General features: G+C 45.0%; 1 protein-coding gene across 1 annotated transcript; it reads left to right on the top strand.

The window, feature by feature from the left end:
* Positions 1 to 488: 488 nt before the first annotated feature.
* Positions 489 to 16,849, top strand: ERV3-1 (endogenous retrovirus group 3 member 1, envelope). Its single transcript, XM_050783487.1, has 2 exons — positions 489 to 755; positions 13,798 to 16,849. Exon 2 carries the CDS (start codon positions 14,183 to 14,185, stop codon positions 15,995 to 15,997), a length of 1,815 nt encoding a protein of 604 aa, XP_050639444.1. The 5' UTR covers positions 489 to 755; positions 13,798 to 14,182; the 3' UTR covers positions 15,998 to 16,849.
* Positions 16,850 to 18,172: the final 1,323 nt, after the last annotated feature.

The raw sequence follows: 18,172 nt of genomic DNA, 5'->3' as shown, positions 1-18,172 counted from the left end.
TGTTGGTAGGGAGAGGCTCTTGCCTCACCTTTGGCAGAAAAGGGACGTTCAGGCCCTTCAACCCCCTGACGTCAGAGCTGCACTTCAATGTGGTGGCTACTGGCCATGTGTGGCTACAGGATGCCTGGAATATGGCTGGTCTGAACTGCGATGTGCTACAAAGGTAAAATATAGAGTTAGATTTAAAGATTTAGTTCCAAGAATATGTACAGTACATTAATAATTACATATTGCTCATACACTGAAATAATATTTTGGATATATTGGGTTATTAAATGGTTAGAATGAATTTCACCTGTTTCTTCTTTCTTCTTAACTAGTAGAAAATTTGGAATTCACATATGGTTCACATTTTATTTCAGAGGGTTGCCTTACAAGGCAAATGCCGTCTGGGGAGGGCCTGGGTCAGCTTAGGGAGGAAGCTCTGCCTGAAAAGGCTTAGGTTTCTCTCTACATTCAGCCCAGCATCTGAGCACATCTTCTGTCAATCAGGGTCTGAGGGGGTGGGGCCCTAGGCATTATCCAATTAGGGACGCTGGGCTGGGACCGGTCCAATCAGGCAGGCAGCAACAGCAGACAGGACGGCTTCCGGATTTGGCGGGGCCTTTGTCTCTGGCTGCAGCCGAAGCTCCTGGTCTAGTCTTCACTGCTGTGTGTCTTCTGCTCCCAGAGGCCCAGTCTCTGTGGCCCCGTTACCTGCAGGTATTGAGAGATGCACAGCTAAGACCCCAGGACCCCCTGGAAGCCTAAAAATGGTGAGAGTGCCGGGTCCGACATCCCGAGAGAGGGGCGGGGCTGGTTGGAACTGGTGGGAAGTGGCTGTGGCGGGACTCTGGCCTACCCGCAGTTGGCTCCAAAATCCTCGGCCCAGAGTTCTTCTTGGCGCAGCTCGGCCGTCAGTCCCCTTCAGCCATAGGATGGCGGCCGGGCTGGCAGCAGGGACCCCGGGAGTCCTGTCTCCTCCCTGCGGAGTGACTGTGCCCTGGCCTGGAGTCCTCTCTGGGCAGCTCTGCCCCCACTGTCGCATCCCTCCCTGATTATTGTGCAGGGACCACGGGACGGTGGTCAGGGGAGAACACTGACTCGGGGTATGGAGTTCATGAATGGGAAGAGCTTTGGTCCGCGGGGTTCCCAGTCCCCCTTTTTTTCTATTAAAATTTGTGGAAGTCACCGCAAAAATATTAAAGAATTTAATTAAAGAGTAATTCAAGAATTGCAGAGCACCAAGCTATGTTTTGTAGTTTGTGGTTTATGGAAGGGGCTTGAAGAAAACACTTTTATAAGGTTCATGATAAAGGAAAGCAAATTTAATAATTGGTTAGGTAGAGTTATGTAGTTTCTTAATTTGTACGATCAAGGTGGAAATTTCCTGGTCATGTAATGAGAGGTTAATTGGCAGTTTACAGTTGGTTAAGCCTGAATTTTATTTTCCCCCAATGTAATACTTTAGAAAAAAAGCATTCGAGTTAGATTTTTTTGAAAGAAGCAACCCTAGGACTGGAGCCACCTCAGTCTAATTGCCTGCCATTTAATTATTTTCACACTCCACAGGGGACTGATTTTCCCTGCATTTTTCACTTCTTTCTCAAGCAGGGTCTCAAGACTCCTGCCCATTTCCCATTCCTCCAACCTAACTCTGGCTTGCAGTAAAATACTAAATTTCCAGTTCCTTCTGACATTCCCAAATGCCAATTTCCCCTCCCTAATTCATATTATCAACTATTTGTCCTTTAATGTACACTTTAGTGTACATTTTAGTACCATATTTTCATCATTTTTTGACAAAGCATTGGATGGCATTTTTAAGAAGATTTGTTTTCTGTTTGTAAATATTTCCCAAGAGAAGAAAGCAAAGAATAATCCCCTGACACTGTATTGTAAACACTGTTCTGTGCCTCCTTTCCTTTTATTGCCTGTAGGCACAGAAACCTTATCAGAATATTTTTGGGTCAAGGTTTCCCTTTGGAAACTTTATAAGGTAATGTGTCCTCAGCCACCCTTCAGTTTTTTCCCTGGTTCTGGGTTTCAGTACTGTCTGGGGATAAATCAAGATATCCGCTGTGGCTATGTATGCTAGAATGTCTAGTAAATTTCAGCTCCTGGCCTGGAATGAAACTCCGAGTATTTGGGAATGGGAGACATAGGACAGCCTGAAGTTGGAGTATAGCCTTTCAAGGGATCAGGTGGATGCCCCGGGGGCCGAGAGGAGTCTCCTGGGATACTCTTCCTTTGAAAAGGAAACCCTTTGAGAAGTTAAGATTGTCTTCAAACCAACCCGGCTTCAATTTCTCGAGACACATTGCTGGTCAGCCAATCAGATGTTGGTATTGAGGGAAAAACACAAATAATTACTGCCACCTGGATTCTCCAAGAATTCTGAAAGAGAAAATAGTATCCCAAAAGACAAAAAACAAACAAACAAACAAAAAAAACCAAAATCAAACCTGGCTCCAGTGAGATGGTGCAACAACTTGCAAAGTGAAATACACCTTGGGGCACTCACTGGGGCCTAGTGCAGTGTCTCCAGAGAGGGTGGTCACTGAGCACTTAAGTGAGCAGGATGAGGGTGGGAGAATCTCTCAAGTGATTGGGTGGCCTGACTTGACACATGAGTCAGACACATCTATTTTTTAATGAGCACCACTGCTCCCTGGGTTAACTGTAACTTGCATTTTATTAGTAGGACTTAAAAGATAAGAAAATATTTACAAAGGGCATAAAAGAGGTGGGGATCAGAAGAAAATCAGTATCTAATCCTATATTCCATTTCTTAAGAATACTCATTTAAGGAAGACTCTGTCTCAAAAACAAAAACAAAACTCATTTACCTTTTTCTTTCCCACACCGAGTTTAGAAATTTTCTCAGGTGTGTATTTTCGTTGTTGTTTTTGTTTTGTTTTGTTTGGTTTGGTTTTGAGACGGAGTTTTGCTCTTGTTGCCCAGGCTGGAGTGCAGTGGCTCAATATCAGCTCACTGAAACCTCTGCCTTCCGGATTTAAGTGATTCTCCTACTTCAGCGTCCCAAGCAGCTGGGATTACAGGCATGCGCCACCATGCACCAACTAATTTTTTGTATGTTTAGTGGAGATAGGGTTTTCCATGTTGGTCAGGCTGGTCTTGAACTCCCAACCTCAGGTGATCTGCCCGATCTCCCCGCCTTGGCCTCCCAAAATGCTGGGGTTACAGGTGTGAGCTATCGCGCCTAGCCAGGTGTGTTTCTTTAATTTAGACTAGGTGACGTCCAACAGAATTCCAAGGTTTAGTTTTTAGAGTGCTACGAAGGAAAAGAATAGGGAAAATTTCTCTTCCATTTTGGCTATAGAAAATGAATACATTTCCACAAGAAAATGTGGTAGATAATTGGTGAGTTACATGGATTCATGAAAACATCAGTTCCTCTTTTTGCAGGATACATTTGTTATAGTGAATACCTCTGTTCTATACCCTATCATCTTGATATGTGATGTTAATGCTAAATTTTATGAGATGAAACTTGGTATCTCCTAGAAGTGCTCCCATATAACTAATTGTTTACTACATGATTTTTAATGGAAATAATAAAATAATATATTGTCTTAAAGGAAGAAATGCTTTTGTATTTCTTATTGAGGTATGAAATGTAAGTACCTTAAAATTTCCTTCCCTTATATAAACACTGTGTTTGAGTAATTTTTCTGAATTTTTCAGTTTCAAAAACCAAGTGAATAATTCTGACATGGAAATTAAAGCTTGTGCCCAGTGACCCCAAGCTAATGCTAACATTGAGCCTGCAAAAAGAGGGGAGGTTCGTTCTTTCTTTCTTTTTCTTTTTTCTTGACAGAGCCTTGTTCTGTTGCCCAGGCTAGAGTGCAGTGGCGATATCTTGGATCACTGCAGCCTCTACCTCCCAGTTCCAGCAATTCTCTTGCCTCAGCCTCCCAGGTAGCTGGGATTGCAGGCAGGTGCCACCACATCCAGCTAATTTTTATATTTTTAGTAGAGACGAGGTTTCACCATGTTATCCAGGCTGGTCTCAAACTTCTGACCTCAGGTAATCCTTGGTCTCCCAAAGTTCTGAGATTACAGGTGTGAGCCCCTGCGCCCAGCTGGGGAGGGAGGTTATTAAAGGCCCAGTTCGTTCTTTCTAGGAAACCTTCCCTGCAGATGTCCCAGCCTGCTGACCCCAGTCATGGAAGAAACCTTTATACTGAGAGAAGCTACAGAGCCCTGGAAAGCTGGGGACCCACAGGCATATGCAGTTAACATTAAGATAGAATGGGATTGGGAGGGTCTTACTGAAGATGAAATTGTTGCTGTTTTGAGGCAGTTTCTACACTTTGTAAAATAGAGCTAAATTAGGTTTATGTAAAAGAAAAAATTGAATTCTAAAAGAATATTGCAACAGAAGGAAGTACCAACTATAAGAGCTTTAAGGATTGCAAAGTTTAAACAGATAGAGGCTTTCTTTCTTAGAGAGGAGCGAAAAAGATTAGAAGGTCAGAGGGGAATAGCAAATGGAAGATGAAAAAAAATCAGATTTTAGATCAGAAATTGTTTTACCATGAAGTCAGCAAGTTTTTAGGAGGAACATAAAATGGGGTTGTATGTTGGCTCAGACTGAGGGTAGCTCAAAGTTCAGGAGCCTATGGAAAGGAGATAAACTTAAGTAAAGTTTCATTAAGAAGTATTTTAGGCTGGGTGCAGTGGCTCACACCTGTAATCCCAGCACTTTGGGAGGCCAAGGTGGGTGGATCACTTGAGGTCGAGAGTTTGAGACCAGCCTGGCCACCATGACAAAACCCCGTCTCTACTAAAAAATATATATAAAAATTAGCCAGGCATGGTTGCATGTGCCTGTTATCCTACCTACTCTGGAGGTTGAGGCAGGAGAATTGCTTGAACCTTGGAGGCAGAGGTTGCAGTGACCCAAGATCGTGCCACTACGCTCCAGTCTGGGTGACAGAGTGAGATTCCATCTCAAAAAACAAACAAAAAAGCATTTTATTTTGACCACTGAAGACAAATTTTGCTAATTTTTTAATACAACAAAGAAGAAAATGTGCAGAGTCAGTGTCTAGTTATGTGATAGATCGGACAAGAGAGCACCATCTAAGTGATAGTGAGAGGATGTTTCTTTCCATAAACTGTTCCTGGAGAACACAAAGGATAGAGAATTTTATTAACGCTGTTTGCGTTATTCCACTTGAGTTTTCTGGGTTGTATTTTGTATAATAAATGGGTAAACATAACTACAGTGTTTTGCTGAGTTCTGTGAGTAGCTCTATAAAATTATTGAACTTGAGAGATTTATGGGAGTCCTGAATTTTTAAACAGTATCTCAAAAGCATAGATGGGCCCATAGGGTTTGTGACTGGCATCTGCAGTGAGGACAGTGTTGTGGGATTGAGCCCTGGATCAAGGTCTGTGCTGACTCTTGAGTGGGGCCAAAATTCCAATTTTAGACAATGTGTTGATTTTGAAGAATTGCTTGGTGTTCAGCAAACATTACAATTTTGGTGCCAGAAGAAAGACATCTCAGAAGCCTGGCCTGGAATGGAACTCTGGGTATCTGGGAATGAGAGACTGCTGTCCTGTACAGAGGCTGTCACACTGCCCATTGTCCTGGGATTTGAGGTCTCTCCCACTGTGAGAGAGGATTAAAAACTTAGAGGAAAGGAAAGGAGCTCTTATAACAGACCCCCTTTTCCCACCGCTGCCCCCTCAGAATTTCCACCCACTCACAAATGCACCCACTAGACATTGATGTGTCCACACCCCTCCCAGGACTAGGCACTACCCTCAGGAATTTCACTACAGCATTTTTCATCCTGGTGTTTCTTGCCAAAAACCCACAAAAGTGTCTACAAGTCTCCTGACATATTCCTATTCCCAGGCACTGAATCTGCAGCAGCAACCTGTTTTCTCTACCAATCTAGGGTTCTGGACTACCTGTTCATAATCTCATCTGCTTGCATGAACACACAAATAAATCAGAGGACAATCCCACCTGGGCCACTATCTGTAGCACAAACCAGTCCTTACACGTACATTACGCTATCTCCTACCCATGAATTTTTAATTTTTGGTTCAGGGGTACACATGCAGGTTTGTTATGTAGATGAAATTGTGTCACGGGGGGTTTGGCATGCAGATTATTTTGTCACTGAGATACTAAGCATAGCACCAAATGGGTATTCTTTGATTCTTTTTGTCCTTTCACCCTCCACCCTAAACTAGGCCTCAGTGACTGTTGTTTCTTTCTTTGTGTCCATGTATTCTTATTTAGCTCTTACTTAGAAATGAGAACATGCATTTGGTCTTCTGTTTCTGCATTAGTTTTCTAAGGATAATGGTCTCCAACTCTTTCCATGTTTCTGCAAAGGACACAATCCTTCTTTTTTATGCCCACACAGTATTCAATATATTTATGTACCATATTTTGTTTTTATTAAATATTTTATTTTATTTTATTCATTTTTGGAGACAGGGTGCTGAAGTGCAGTGATGTGATCTTGGCTCACTGCGGCCTCAATCTCCGTGGCACAAACAATTCTTCAACCTCAGCCCCCCAAGTTGCTGGGACTGCAGGTACATACCATTATGCCTGGCTAATTTTTGTTTTTGCACTTTTTGTAAAGATGTGGTTTTGCCACATTGCCCAGGCTGGTTTCAAACTTATGACCTCAGGCAATCCACATGCCTTGGCCTGTGAAAGTGCTGTGATTGACCAGGTGCAGTGGCTCATACCTGTAATCCAAGCACTTTGGGAGGCTGAGGCAGGCGGATCATGAGGTCAGGAGATTGAGGACATCCTGGCTAACACAATGAAACCCCATCTCTACTAAAAATACAAAAAAATAGCTGGCGTGGTGGCTGGCGCCTGTAGTCCCAGCTACTCGGGAGGCTGAGGCAGGAGAATGGCATGAACCCAGGTGGCGGAGCTTGCAGTGAGCAGAGATGGCGCCACTGCACTCCCAGCCTGGGCAACAGAGCAAGACTCCATCTCAAAAACAAAAAGAAAATGCTGTGGTTACAGGCATGAGCCACCGTGCCATATCATATTTTCTTTATCCAGTCTACCATTGATAGGTATTCATGGTGATTTCATGTCTTTGCTATTGTGAGTAGTGCTGCAGTGAACATGCTTGTGTTTGTGTCTTTATGATAGAATAATTTATATTTCTTTGGGTATAAACTCAATTATGAGGTGGCTGGGTCAAATGGTAATTCTATTTTTAGTTCTGTAATTCCCACAATTCTTTTCACAATGGTTGAATTAAGTTACACTACTACAGGCAGTGTATATAAGGCAGGAAATATAAAAGGAAAAAATAGTAAAGGGAAAACAAGTCCTTCCCTGACCAGTCTGACTCACTCCAAAGTCCTGCTGAAGCTATGGTAACATTATCTGCAAGGCCAGATAGGGACCCCAAAAGAATGGGCTCCAGGAGCAGGGATGAGAAAAACAAGTTCTCCTTGTCAAGTTTCCCCCTTTGAAATTCTTTCCCCATACCATTATTCTTTGTTCTGCTCTTACAACTACTTTTGTAACTATTTCTGCAAGTTTGAAAAGATTTTGTAAGTTCCTGTTTTTCTTTCTGTAGCATGGCAAGGTCATAAGACATGTTGAAGTAAGATAGGGTCGTGTTGCAAAGCCTGTTGTAAAACCTGTCACAGTATGATTAACTGCTTTTGCTCTGCTTCTGTAAGACTGCTTTCCTGCCTCACAGGTTTCACACCAAAAACCTGACCCGCCCCTGTTGGTTGCATGTATAAAAGTCAAGCCCTGTCTCTGTTCAGGGCTCAGCCTTTGGATGTTCATCTGCTGGGCCGGTGACCACCTAAATAAAATCCTCCTGTTCCACCCAGTGGTCTCTCCAGCCTCCTGATTCCTGCAACATTTTGACGAGCCAGCCAGGAGGGGAGACTACAGGTTTACTGTCTCCTTTGCCTGTGGGACTGGAGCCCCGGGCCGGGGGAGACCTGTGACCCTAGGCACCATTGGGAGACCTTCAACCCAGAGGGAAGATCAGCTCTCCCATGACCTGGAGCCCCTCCCTGACAGTGCAATGGAACCTAAGGGGCTACAGGACGATTCCAGGACTGCACACTACAGGACTGCAGTAAGGTTTGGGCTCAAGGCAGGACCCATCCCATAAGGACGGAAGGGGAGCCTGATCACCTCCTGGGATGTATCTAGTAATCCGACTCAGGACATGAGAGGGGCCTGCAAAGTTGGAAGAAACTTACACCCCAATTGACCCAGGACGTGAGAGTGGCTCGCTAGGTCGGTTAAGAAAGGAAACTGGAAATGGGGAAGTGTGTTAATGCGTGTGAAAGAGACGGTTCCAAAAGGAACCAATGTGGTGAGTGACGTGTGGAGCTGCAGGTCTCTTAGCATAGACTGTACGATCTGAGCGAAGTGTGGAACTGACTGGGACTAGTGGCAAATGTCCTCCGGGGCTACGGCATATGGCTTAGGGAGGTGCCCCACAATTTATAGATTGTTCAGGTTCAGGACTTATACAAACTTATACAAACTTATACAAACCCTCCATAAAAGCTAAGTGGTGTCTGAAATACTCCTGCGAGGGACACGGTCTAATCAGTCCGAAGCAAAAGGATGAGTGAGTGTGTTATGCCATAACTGGGAGGAAATGGGAGGGAAGTCGTCGAAACCCACCCCATTAGAATATATGTTAAGGAACTTTAAGAAAGATTATATGGGGGATTATGAGATCAAGTTGACCCCCCAGAGGTTGAGAACTCTCTGTGAAATAGAATGGCCCTCTTTCAATGTTGGATGGCCGGCCAAAGAAACTATAGATAGGGAAACAATTGGCCGTGTATTTAAGGTGGTGACTGGGGTCGGAGGACAGCCAGGGCATCCAGCCAATTTCCTTATATTGACTCATGGCTAAATATAGTTCAAACTCGACCTGCATGGCTGCAGCCCTGCCTGGCATCTTATTGGAAAATGCTCATAGCTTGAGCCAAGCCTAAAGTGAAAGAAAAATCAGCTTCACCGTCAGCTACAGAGACAAAAGGAAAGCCACAAGAAAAACCCGTTTTGCGGGAACCACCAGAGGAGATAGAAACCACTCCTCCCTATGTGCCAATCTACTCCCCTTTACCAAGGGCAGCCCCTGAACAGCCAGACTCAGATGGTGACACACCCCAGGCTACACCTCAAAGGGAGAAATCTGAGCGCCCGCCCCAGGAGGTCAAGAAGGAAAATCAGGATGATCAAGCAGACCACCTTCGATCTGGCCACGCCAGAGTGTTGCAGATGCTCCTCCATGAAACATGGGGACTTATCTATTATGAACAGGAGCAGGTCCAAGGGGGACAACTGACTTTTATTTACCAGCCTTTTTCAACCACTGATTTCCTAAACTGGAAACACCATACTCCCTCCTACATGGAGAAGCCCCAAGCCCTCACAGATCTGATGCAGTTCATTTTTCAGACACAAAATCCAACTTGGCCAGATTGCAAACAGCTCCTCCTGATGCTCTTTAACACCGAGGAATGCCAAAGGGTGAGCCAGGCAGCCCTCCGCTGGCTGGAACACAGTGCACCAGAAGGCACACTTAATGTCCAGGCATATGCCCAGGGCCAATTCCCAGAGGCCAACCCACACTGGGACCCAAATGATGCAGCCCAATTATAGTACCTACAGAGGTACTGGGAGGCACTCCTGCAAGGGCTAAAGGAAGGTGGGGAAAAGGCAGTCAACATGGGGAAAATCTTGGAAGTGCTGCAGGAGACTAATTAAAGTCCTAGTCAGTTTTATGAGAGACTCTGTAAAGCATTCCGGCTTTACACCCCGTTTGACCCTGAGGCTACTGAGAACCAGCACATGGTGAACACAGCGTTTGTAGGGTAGGCCCAGAGAGACATCAGGGGAAAGCTGCAAAAGCTAGAGAGTTGTCACGGGCATCAGTGCCGCTCAGCTTTTAGAAGTGGCCACCAAGATGTACGTTAACCATAACCAGGAGACACAGAGAGCCTGATCTGAGACTTAAGAAAAAGGCCAATCTGCTAGTGGCAACCCTCACAGAAAGGGAAAGTAGTGTCGTGAGAGGGTGTAGACATGGCCGCGGATATGGAAGGGTTCAGGTCAGAGACCCTGAAAGTCAGCCAAGAGTATGTAGGGATCAATGTGCGCAGTGCAAAAAGAGGGGACACTGGAAAGGTGAATGTCCAAAGGACAATGAAGAAAATGACAGAGAGTATAAAACTGGAAAACTGCAAGCCAAGGGCTATCGTGTCCCAAGGGAGTCAGATACCAACTTGACCAGGCTGGTGAGAACTGGAGAATATGAAGACTAGGCCAGACTGGGCTCCTTTTCTTTAGGCCCCCAGGAGCCCATGGTCACATTAGAAGTAGGGGGCCAGCTAATGAACTTTATGGTAGACACCAGGGCTGAACACTCGGAAGTGACCCAGCCCATAGGGCCATTATCTAAAGATCATACAACTATTGTTGGGGTTACAGGCGTCCCACAGAAGAGGCTGTTTTGTCAGCCAAGGAGGTGTGTCATCAGAGGATGAGAGGTCCAACATAAATTCCTATATTTCCCCAATTATCCAGTGCCCCTACTAGGAAGAGACCTACTCCAAAAGTTGCACACACAGATTACCTTTGGGTCACAAGGAGATATTTAAGCCTAACTCAAGCAAAGGCCATGGTGTTAACCCTCACCATCCCACAGGCTGAGGAATGGAGACTATACACAAAGGAAGTACAGGCACCAATGCAGCCTTGTACACAGGAGGAAGAGAAATTATTATTTAGGCTAATTGATCAAATTCCTGGAGCTTGGGCTGAAGACACCTCACCTGGGCTGGCTGTAGATCAGGCACTGGTAGTGGTAGAATTGAAACTGGGAGCAACTCCAGTTCGGGTTTGTCAGTACCCACTTTCCCAAGAGGCTATTTGGGGTGTTTATAAGCATTTAAAGTGGCTCTATGACCATGGGACCATAATCCAATGCCAGTCACCCTGGAACACTCCACTTTTGCTGGTATGAAAACCATTGCCAGGACCAGGATCTGATGAGTATAGACTGGTGCAGGACTTGCATGCTGTAAACCAAGCTACGGTGACCATATACCCAGTAGTACCAAACCTGTATACTTTAATGGGACTTATTCCAGCAACTGCCACCTGGTTTACAGTCCTGGACTTAAAGGATGCTTCTTCTGTCTCTGCCTGGCACCAGTTAGCCCATCTATGCATTTTAATGGGACGAATCAGTCACGGGCATGGGGGGACAGCTCACCTGGACTAGATTCCCACAAGGGTTCAAGAATTCTCCCACAATCTTTGGGGAAGCACTGGCCTCAGACCTCAAGGCATACATCCCACCAAATGATAACTGCGCCTTGTTGCAGTACATAGATGACCTTCTTTTGGCAGCCCCAACCCAAGAGGACTGTTATCTGGGAATCCAGGACCTCCTCCATCTCTTATGGAAAGCAGGGTATAGAGTATCCAAAAAGAAGGCCCAAATTTGCCATGAAAGGTCAAATATTTAGGCTTCATAGTAAGCCAAGGGGAACGCCGGCTTGGCCATGAATGAAAGCAAGCTGTTTGTGCACGGCCAGCTCCAACCACCTGGCACCAAATAGGGGAATTCTTAGGGGCAGCAGGGTTCTGCCATATCTGGATCCCAAATTTCTCACTTATGGCTAGGCCCTTATATGAAGCCACAAAGGAGGGTGAAAATGAACCCCTCCTCTGAAAGACTGACCAGGAGAAGGTGTTTAAACAAATCAAAGAAGCCCTAACTCAGGCTCCAGCCTTAGGACTGCCAGATACAACTAAGCCTTTCTTTCTGTATGTCCGTGAATTAAAGGGAATGGCTATAGGGGTCCTGACTCAAGTCAGAATCATGGCATCGCCCAGTGGCGTACTTATCTAAACACTTGGACTCTGTGGCGCTAGGGTGGCCTCCTTGGTGTAAAGCACTAGCTGCTACCTCCCTATTGACACAAGAAGCTGACAAACTGACCCTGGGGCAACAACTGACCATCCGGGTACTACACTCGTTTATAACTTTAATGGATCAGACAGGGCAGCATTGGTTATCAAACCCAAGGATGACTCAATACCAAGGGCTCCTATGCGAAAATCCCCGCATAACTTTAGAAACAGTGAACACCCTTAAACCAGCTACTCTGCTCCCAGTTGAACCGGGAATCATCTTCCATGACTGTGTGGCAACAGTGGACGAGGTATTCTCCAGTCGAGGAGACCTTACAGACCAGCACCTTAAGGACCCAGATATAGAATACTTCACAGATGGAAGCAGTTTTAAGCTGGAAGGGGTCTGCTGGACTGGGTGTGCAGTGGTGACCTTAGACTCAGTGGTGGAGGCTTAGCCTCTGCCTGCTGGAACATCAGCCCAGAAGGCAGAGCTAATAGCCCTAACGAGGGCTCTCCAGCTAACAGAAGACAAAAAGGTCAATGTTTACATGGATTCCAAATATGCTTTTGCCACACTGCATGTTCATGGAGCTATATATAAAGAAAGAGGACTCTTAACTGCCAGGGGCAAAGAAATAAAATACAAAGAATGAATTCTACAGCTCTTAGATGCTGTATGGGTCCCAGAGAAAGTAGCAGCTATGCACCGCAGGGGACACTAGAGGGCAGGCATGTCAGAGGCAAAAGGAAACAAAGGGAAACGAGGCAAAATGGGCAGCAGTGGTTACACCTCATTTTTAAAAAGAAGCCTTAGTTATGCCCCTCCTCCCAGAGCCTCCCCTCCAGGAGGTCCCAAGTTACTCTCCAAATGAGAAGGCCAGTTTTGTCCAAGAAACTGGAAAATATACCGAAGGAGAATGGTAGAAATTCTCCGATGGGAGATTGGCCATTCCCAAAATGGTGGCCCCCAAATTCGTAAAGCAATTCCATCAAGGAGCTCATATGGGAAAAACGGCACTAGAAATGCTACTAGGATGCCATTTCTATGTGCCGCGACTCACTGCCATCACCCAAGCTGTTTGTGAACAATATTTAACCTGTGCCCAGAGCAACCCAAGACAAGGGGCCACTCAGCCCCCCGGAATTCAGGAAATAGGAACCATGCCCTGTGAAAACCTGCTCATGGATTTTACCGAGTTGCCCCAGGCAGGGGGCTATCGGTACATGTTAGTACTTGTCTACACCTTTTCAGGATGAGCCAAGGCTTTCCCCACCAGAAGCAAGAACTCATGAGAAGTGACTAAAATAGTATTAAGAAACATTATCCCCAGATTTGGATTGTCTCTGACTCTAGGGTCAGACAACAGACTGGCATTTCTAGCTGAAATAATTCAGGAACATGGCTGTTAAAAATAAAATGGAAATTACACACAGCCTACTGGCCGCAGAGCTCAGGAAAAGTAGAGTGCATGAACTGGACACTCAAATAGCTTCTGAAGAAATATTGCCAAGAAACCCCTCTGAGATGGGATCAAGTCCTGCCCATGGTCTTCCTTTGAGTCAGGTGCACCACCACCAAACAAGCTGGGTATTTGCCCTATGAAATACTGTTTGGCCAGCCACCCCCAATCATAAGTCAAATTAAGGGTAATCTCTGTGAACTAGGGGAATTAACTTTAAGGAGGCAAATGCAGGCTTTGGGGATAGCCATGGAAAGTGTCCATAGCTGGGTCCAGGAAAGAATGCCCATAGCGTGATAGATCCAATACACCCCTTTAAACCCGGGGACTCTCTTTGGGTCAAAAAATAAAACCCAACCACTCTGGGACCCATATGGGATGGTCTCCATACTGTAATCTTGTGTATTCCCACTGTTGTTAAAGTTGCAGGAATTGTGCCTTGGATCCATCCATCCAGTCAGCTGAAACTAGCAGCCCAGGACAAGTGGACCAGCCGACAGGACCTAGACCATACAACTCAGCTGATTCTACGACAGGACCAAGGTGCCAGTGAGACAACAACAGCCCTGCTCTGGTCACTCCGGAAGCTGACCAGTCCACGCACGGCTGAAGCTTGAGGAGACAACAGCCCTGCTCTAGTCACCCCGGAGGCTGACTAGTCTATGCACGGACGAAGCTTGAGTCATCATCAGGGCAGTAAACGTGGTTAGAAATCTGAAGTCCAATAATTTTCCTTGTAATACTAATTATTTTGCTATTAAGCTGTCACTGCTCAGCCTTCTCCCCTGGGTAAAAGCTTTTTCTGTCTATGCTGGGTGTGAACATGCTACTCATCACTTTGTTCTTGCTACTCCCCTTATCCATGTTAAAAGGAGAACCCTGGGAGGGATGCCTCCACTGCACCCACACTACGTGGTCGGGGAGCATCATGACTAAAACCCTGTTGTATCACACTTACTATGAGTGTGCTGGGACCTGCCTAGGAACTTGTACTCACAACCAGACAACCTACTCAGTCTGTGACCCAGGAAAGGGCCAGCCTTATGTGTGTTATGACCCTAAGTCTTCACCTGGGACCTGGTTTGAAATTCATGTCGGGTCAAAGGAAGGGGATCTTCTAAACCAAACCAAGGTCTTTCCTTCCAGCAAGGGTGTTGTATCCTTATACTTTGATGTTTGCCGGATAGCATCCATGGGCTCACTCTTTCCCGTAATCTTCAGTTCCATGGAGTACTATAGTAGCTGCCATAAAAATAGGTGTGCACCCCCTGCTTGTTCCACTGATTCCCCAGTAACAACTTGCTGGGACTGCACAACGTGGTCCAGCAGCCAGCAATCACTGGGGCCAATTATGCTTACCAAAATATCATTGGAACCAGATTGTAAAACAAGCACTTGCAATTCTGTAAATCTTACCATCTTAGAGCCAGATCAGCCCATATGGACAACAGGTTTAAAAGCACCACTAGGGGCACGAGTCAGCGGTAAAGAAATTGACCCAGGAGCCTATGTCTATCTATATGTAATAAAGAAAACTCGGACCCGCTCAACCCAACAGTTCCGAGTTTTTGAGTCATTCTATGAGCATGTTAACCAGAAATTGCCTGAGTCCCCTCCCTTGGCCAGAAATTTATTCGCCCAACTGGCTGAAAACATAGCCAGCAGCCTGCACGTCGCTTCATGTTATGTCTGTGGGGGAACGAACGTGGGAGACCAATGGCCGTGGGAAGCAAGGGAGCTAATGCCCCAAGATAATTTCAGTCTAACTGCCTCTTCCCTTGAACCTGCACTGACAAGTCAGAGCATCTGGTTCTTAAAAACCTCCATTATTGGAAAATTCTGTATTGCTCGCTGGGGAAAGGCCTTTACAGACCCAGTAGGAGAGTTAACTTGCCTAGGACAACAATATTACAATGAGACACTAGGAAAGACTTTATGGAGGGGCAAAAGCAATAATTCTGAATCACCGCACCCAAGCCCATTCTCTCGTTTCCCATCTTTAAACCATTCTTGGTACCAACTTGAAGCTCCAAATACCTGGCAGGCACCCTCTGGCCTCTACTGGATCTGTGGGCCACAGGCATATCGACAGCTGCCAGCTAAGTGGTCAGGGGCCTGTGTACTGGGGACAATTAGGCCGTCCTTCTTCCTAATCCCCCTAAAACAGGGAGAAGTCTTAGGATACCCCATCTATGATGAAACTAAAAGGAAAAGCAGAAGAGGCATAACTCTGGGAGATTGGAAGGAAAATGAATGGCCTCCTGAAAGAATAATTCAATATTATGGCCCAGCCACCTGGGCAGAAGATGGAATGTGGGGATACCGCACCCCAATTTACATGCTCAACCGCATTATAAGATTGCAGGCAGTACTAGAAATCATTACCAATGAAACTGCAGGGGCCTTGAATCTGCTTGCCCAGCAAGCCACAAAAATGAGAAATGCCATTTATCAAAATAGACTGGCTTTAGACTACCTCCTAGCCCAGGAAGAGGGAGTATGCGGAAAGTTCAACCTAACTAACTGCTGCCTGGAAATTGATGACAATGGAAAGGTCATCGAAGAAATAACTGCAAAAATCCAAAAGTTAGCCCACATCCCAGTTCAGTCTTGGAAAGGATAGTCTCCAGATTCCCTCTTCAGAGGTTGGTTCTCATCCCTTGGAGGATTTAAAACCTTAGTATGAGTAGTTCTAGCCATATTGGGAGTCTGCCTTGCACTCCCTTGTCTCTTACCCCTCATTGTCAAAAATATCCAAACAGCCATAGAGGCTCTTGTGGACAGACAGACTACCACATGACTAATGGCCCTAAGTATCAACCCCTGCCAAGAAAATAGGTACTTCCTCTTGAAGAACTAAATGAAGATAGTGATGCTTTCTATTAAACCTTACTTATAAAAAGTATCAAAGGAGGGAATGAAGCAGGAAATATAAAAGGAAAAACAAGTAAAGGGAAAACAAGTCCTTCCCTGACCAGTCTGACTCACTCCAAAGTCCTGTTGGAGCTATGATAATGATCTGCAAGGCCAGACAGGGGCCCCGAAAGAATGGGCTTCAGGAGCAGAGATGAGAAAAACAAGTTCTCCTTATCAGTTTCCCCATTTGAAATTCTCTCCCCATACCATTATTCTTTGTTCTGTTCTCACAACTATTTTTGTAACTATTTCTGCAATTCTAAAGATTTTGTAAGTTCCTGTTTTTCTTTCTGTAGCATGGCAAGGTCACAAGACATGTTTAAGTAAGGTATGCTCATGTTGCAAAGCCTGTTGTAAAACCTGTCACAGTATGATTAACTGCCTTTGTTCTGCTTCTGTAAGACTGCTTTCCCGCCTACAGGTTTTGCGCCAAAAACCTGACTCGCCCCTGCTGGATGCATGTATAAAAGTCAAGCCCTGTCTCTGTTCAGGGCTCAGCCTTTGGATGTTTATCTGCTGGGCCGGTGGCCACCTAAATAAAATCTTCCTGTTCCACCCAGTGGTCTCCCCGACCTCCTGATTCCCACAACTTATAAGCATTCCTTTTTCTCTGCAACCTAACCAGCATCTCTTATTGACTTTTTAACAATAGGCATTCTGACTGGATGAGATGGTATCTCTGCATTTTTCTAATAATTAACAATGTGAATTTTGTTTTCATATGCTTGTTAGCCACATGTATGTCTTCTTTTGAAAAGTATCTGTTCGGGCCGGGCACGGTGGCTCAAGCCTGTAATCCCAGCACTTTGGGAGGCCGAGACGGGCGGATCACGAGGTCAGGAGATCGAGACCATCCTGGCTAACACGGTGAAACCCCATCTCTACTAAAAAATACAAAAAACTAGCCAGGCGAAGTGGCGGGCGCCTGTGGTCCCAGCTACTCGGGAGGCTGAGGCAGGAGAATGGCGTAAACCCGGGAGGCGGAGCTTGCAGTGAGCTGAGATCCGGCCACTGCACTCCAGCCTGGGCGACAGAGCCAGACTCAGTCTCAAAAAAAAAAAAAAAAAAAAAAAAAGTATCTGTTCATGTTTTTGCTTACTTTTTAATTAGGTTTTTGGTTTGTTGTTGTTGTTTTTGTTATGGTTTTCTGAGACAGAGTCTTGCTCTGTCACCAGGCTGGAGTACAGTGGCACAATCTCGACTCACTGCAACCTCCGCTTCCCAGGTTCAAGTGATTCTCCTGCTTCAGTCTCCCAAGTAGCTGGGATCACAGGTGCGTGCCACAAAACCCAGCTAATTTTTGTATTTTTAGTAGTGACGGAGTTTCACCGTGTTGGCCAGGATGGTCTCGATCTCCTGACCTCACGATCCATCCGCCTCAGTCTCCCAAAGTGCTGGGATTACAAGCGTGAGCCACCACCCCTGGCTTCTTCTTCTTCTTCTTTTTTTTTTTTTTTTAATAAATTTGTTTAAGTTTCTTATGGATGCTGGATATTAGACCTTTGTCAGAAGCATAGTTTGCAAATATTTTCTTCTAGTCTGTAGGTTGTCTGTTTACTCAGTTGATTGTTTCCATTGCTGTGAAGCAGCTCTTTAGTTTAATTAGGTCCCATTTGTCAATTTTTGCTTCTGTTGCAATTGCTTTTTGGTATCTTCATCATAAAATCTTTGCCAGTTTTTATGTCTAGAGTTTTCTAGGTTATTTTCAGGTTATATATATATATATATATGAGACATTAAATATATATATTTATATATTTATATTTATATATATTTATATATATTATATATATTTAAATATATAATATTTATATATTTATAAATATATATATAACTTATATATATAAATAATTTTAAGTTCTACGTTTAAGTCTTTAATTCA

This window comes from Macaca thibetana, chromosome 3 (genome assembly GCF_024542745.1).
Source record: "Macaca thibetana thibetana isolate TM-01 chromosome 3, ASM2454274v1, whole genome shotgun sequence".
NCBI classification, from domain to species: Eukaryota; Metazoa; Chordata; class Mammalia; order Primates; family Cercopithecidae; genus Macaca; species Macaca thibetana.
The sequence above is the reverse complement of the archived record's forward strand: the minus strand, read 5'-3'. Positions and strand labels throughout refer to the sequence as shown.

Coding starts and splice junctions, on each gene's coding strand:
- ERV3-1 (XM_050783487.1), top strand. CDS start 14,183: ATGCTGGGTGTGAACATGCTACTCATCACTTTGTTCTTGCTACTCCCC.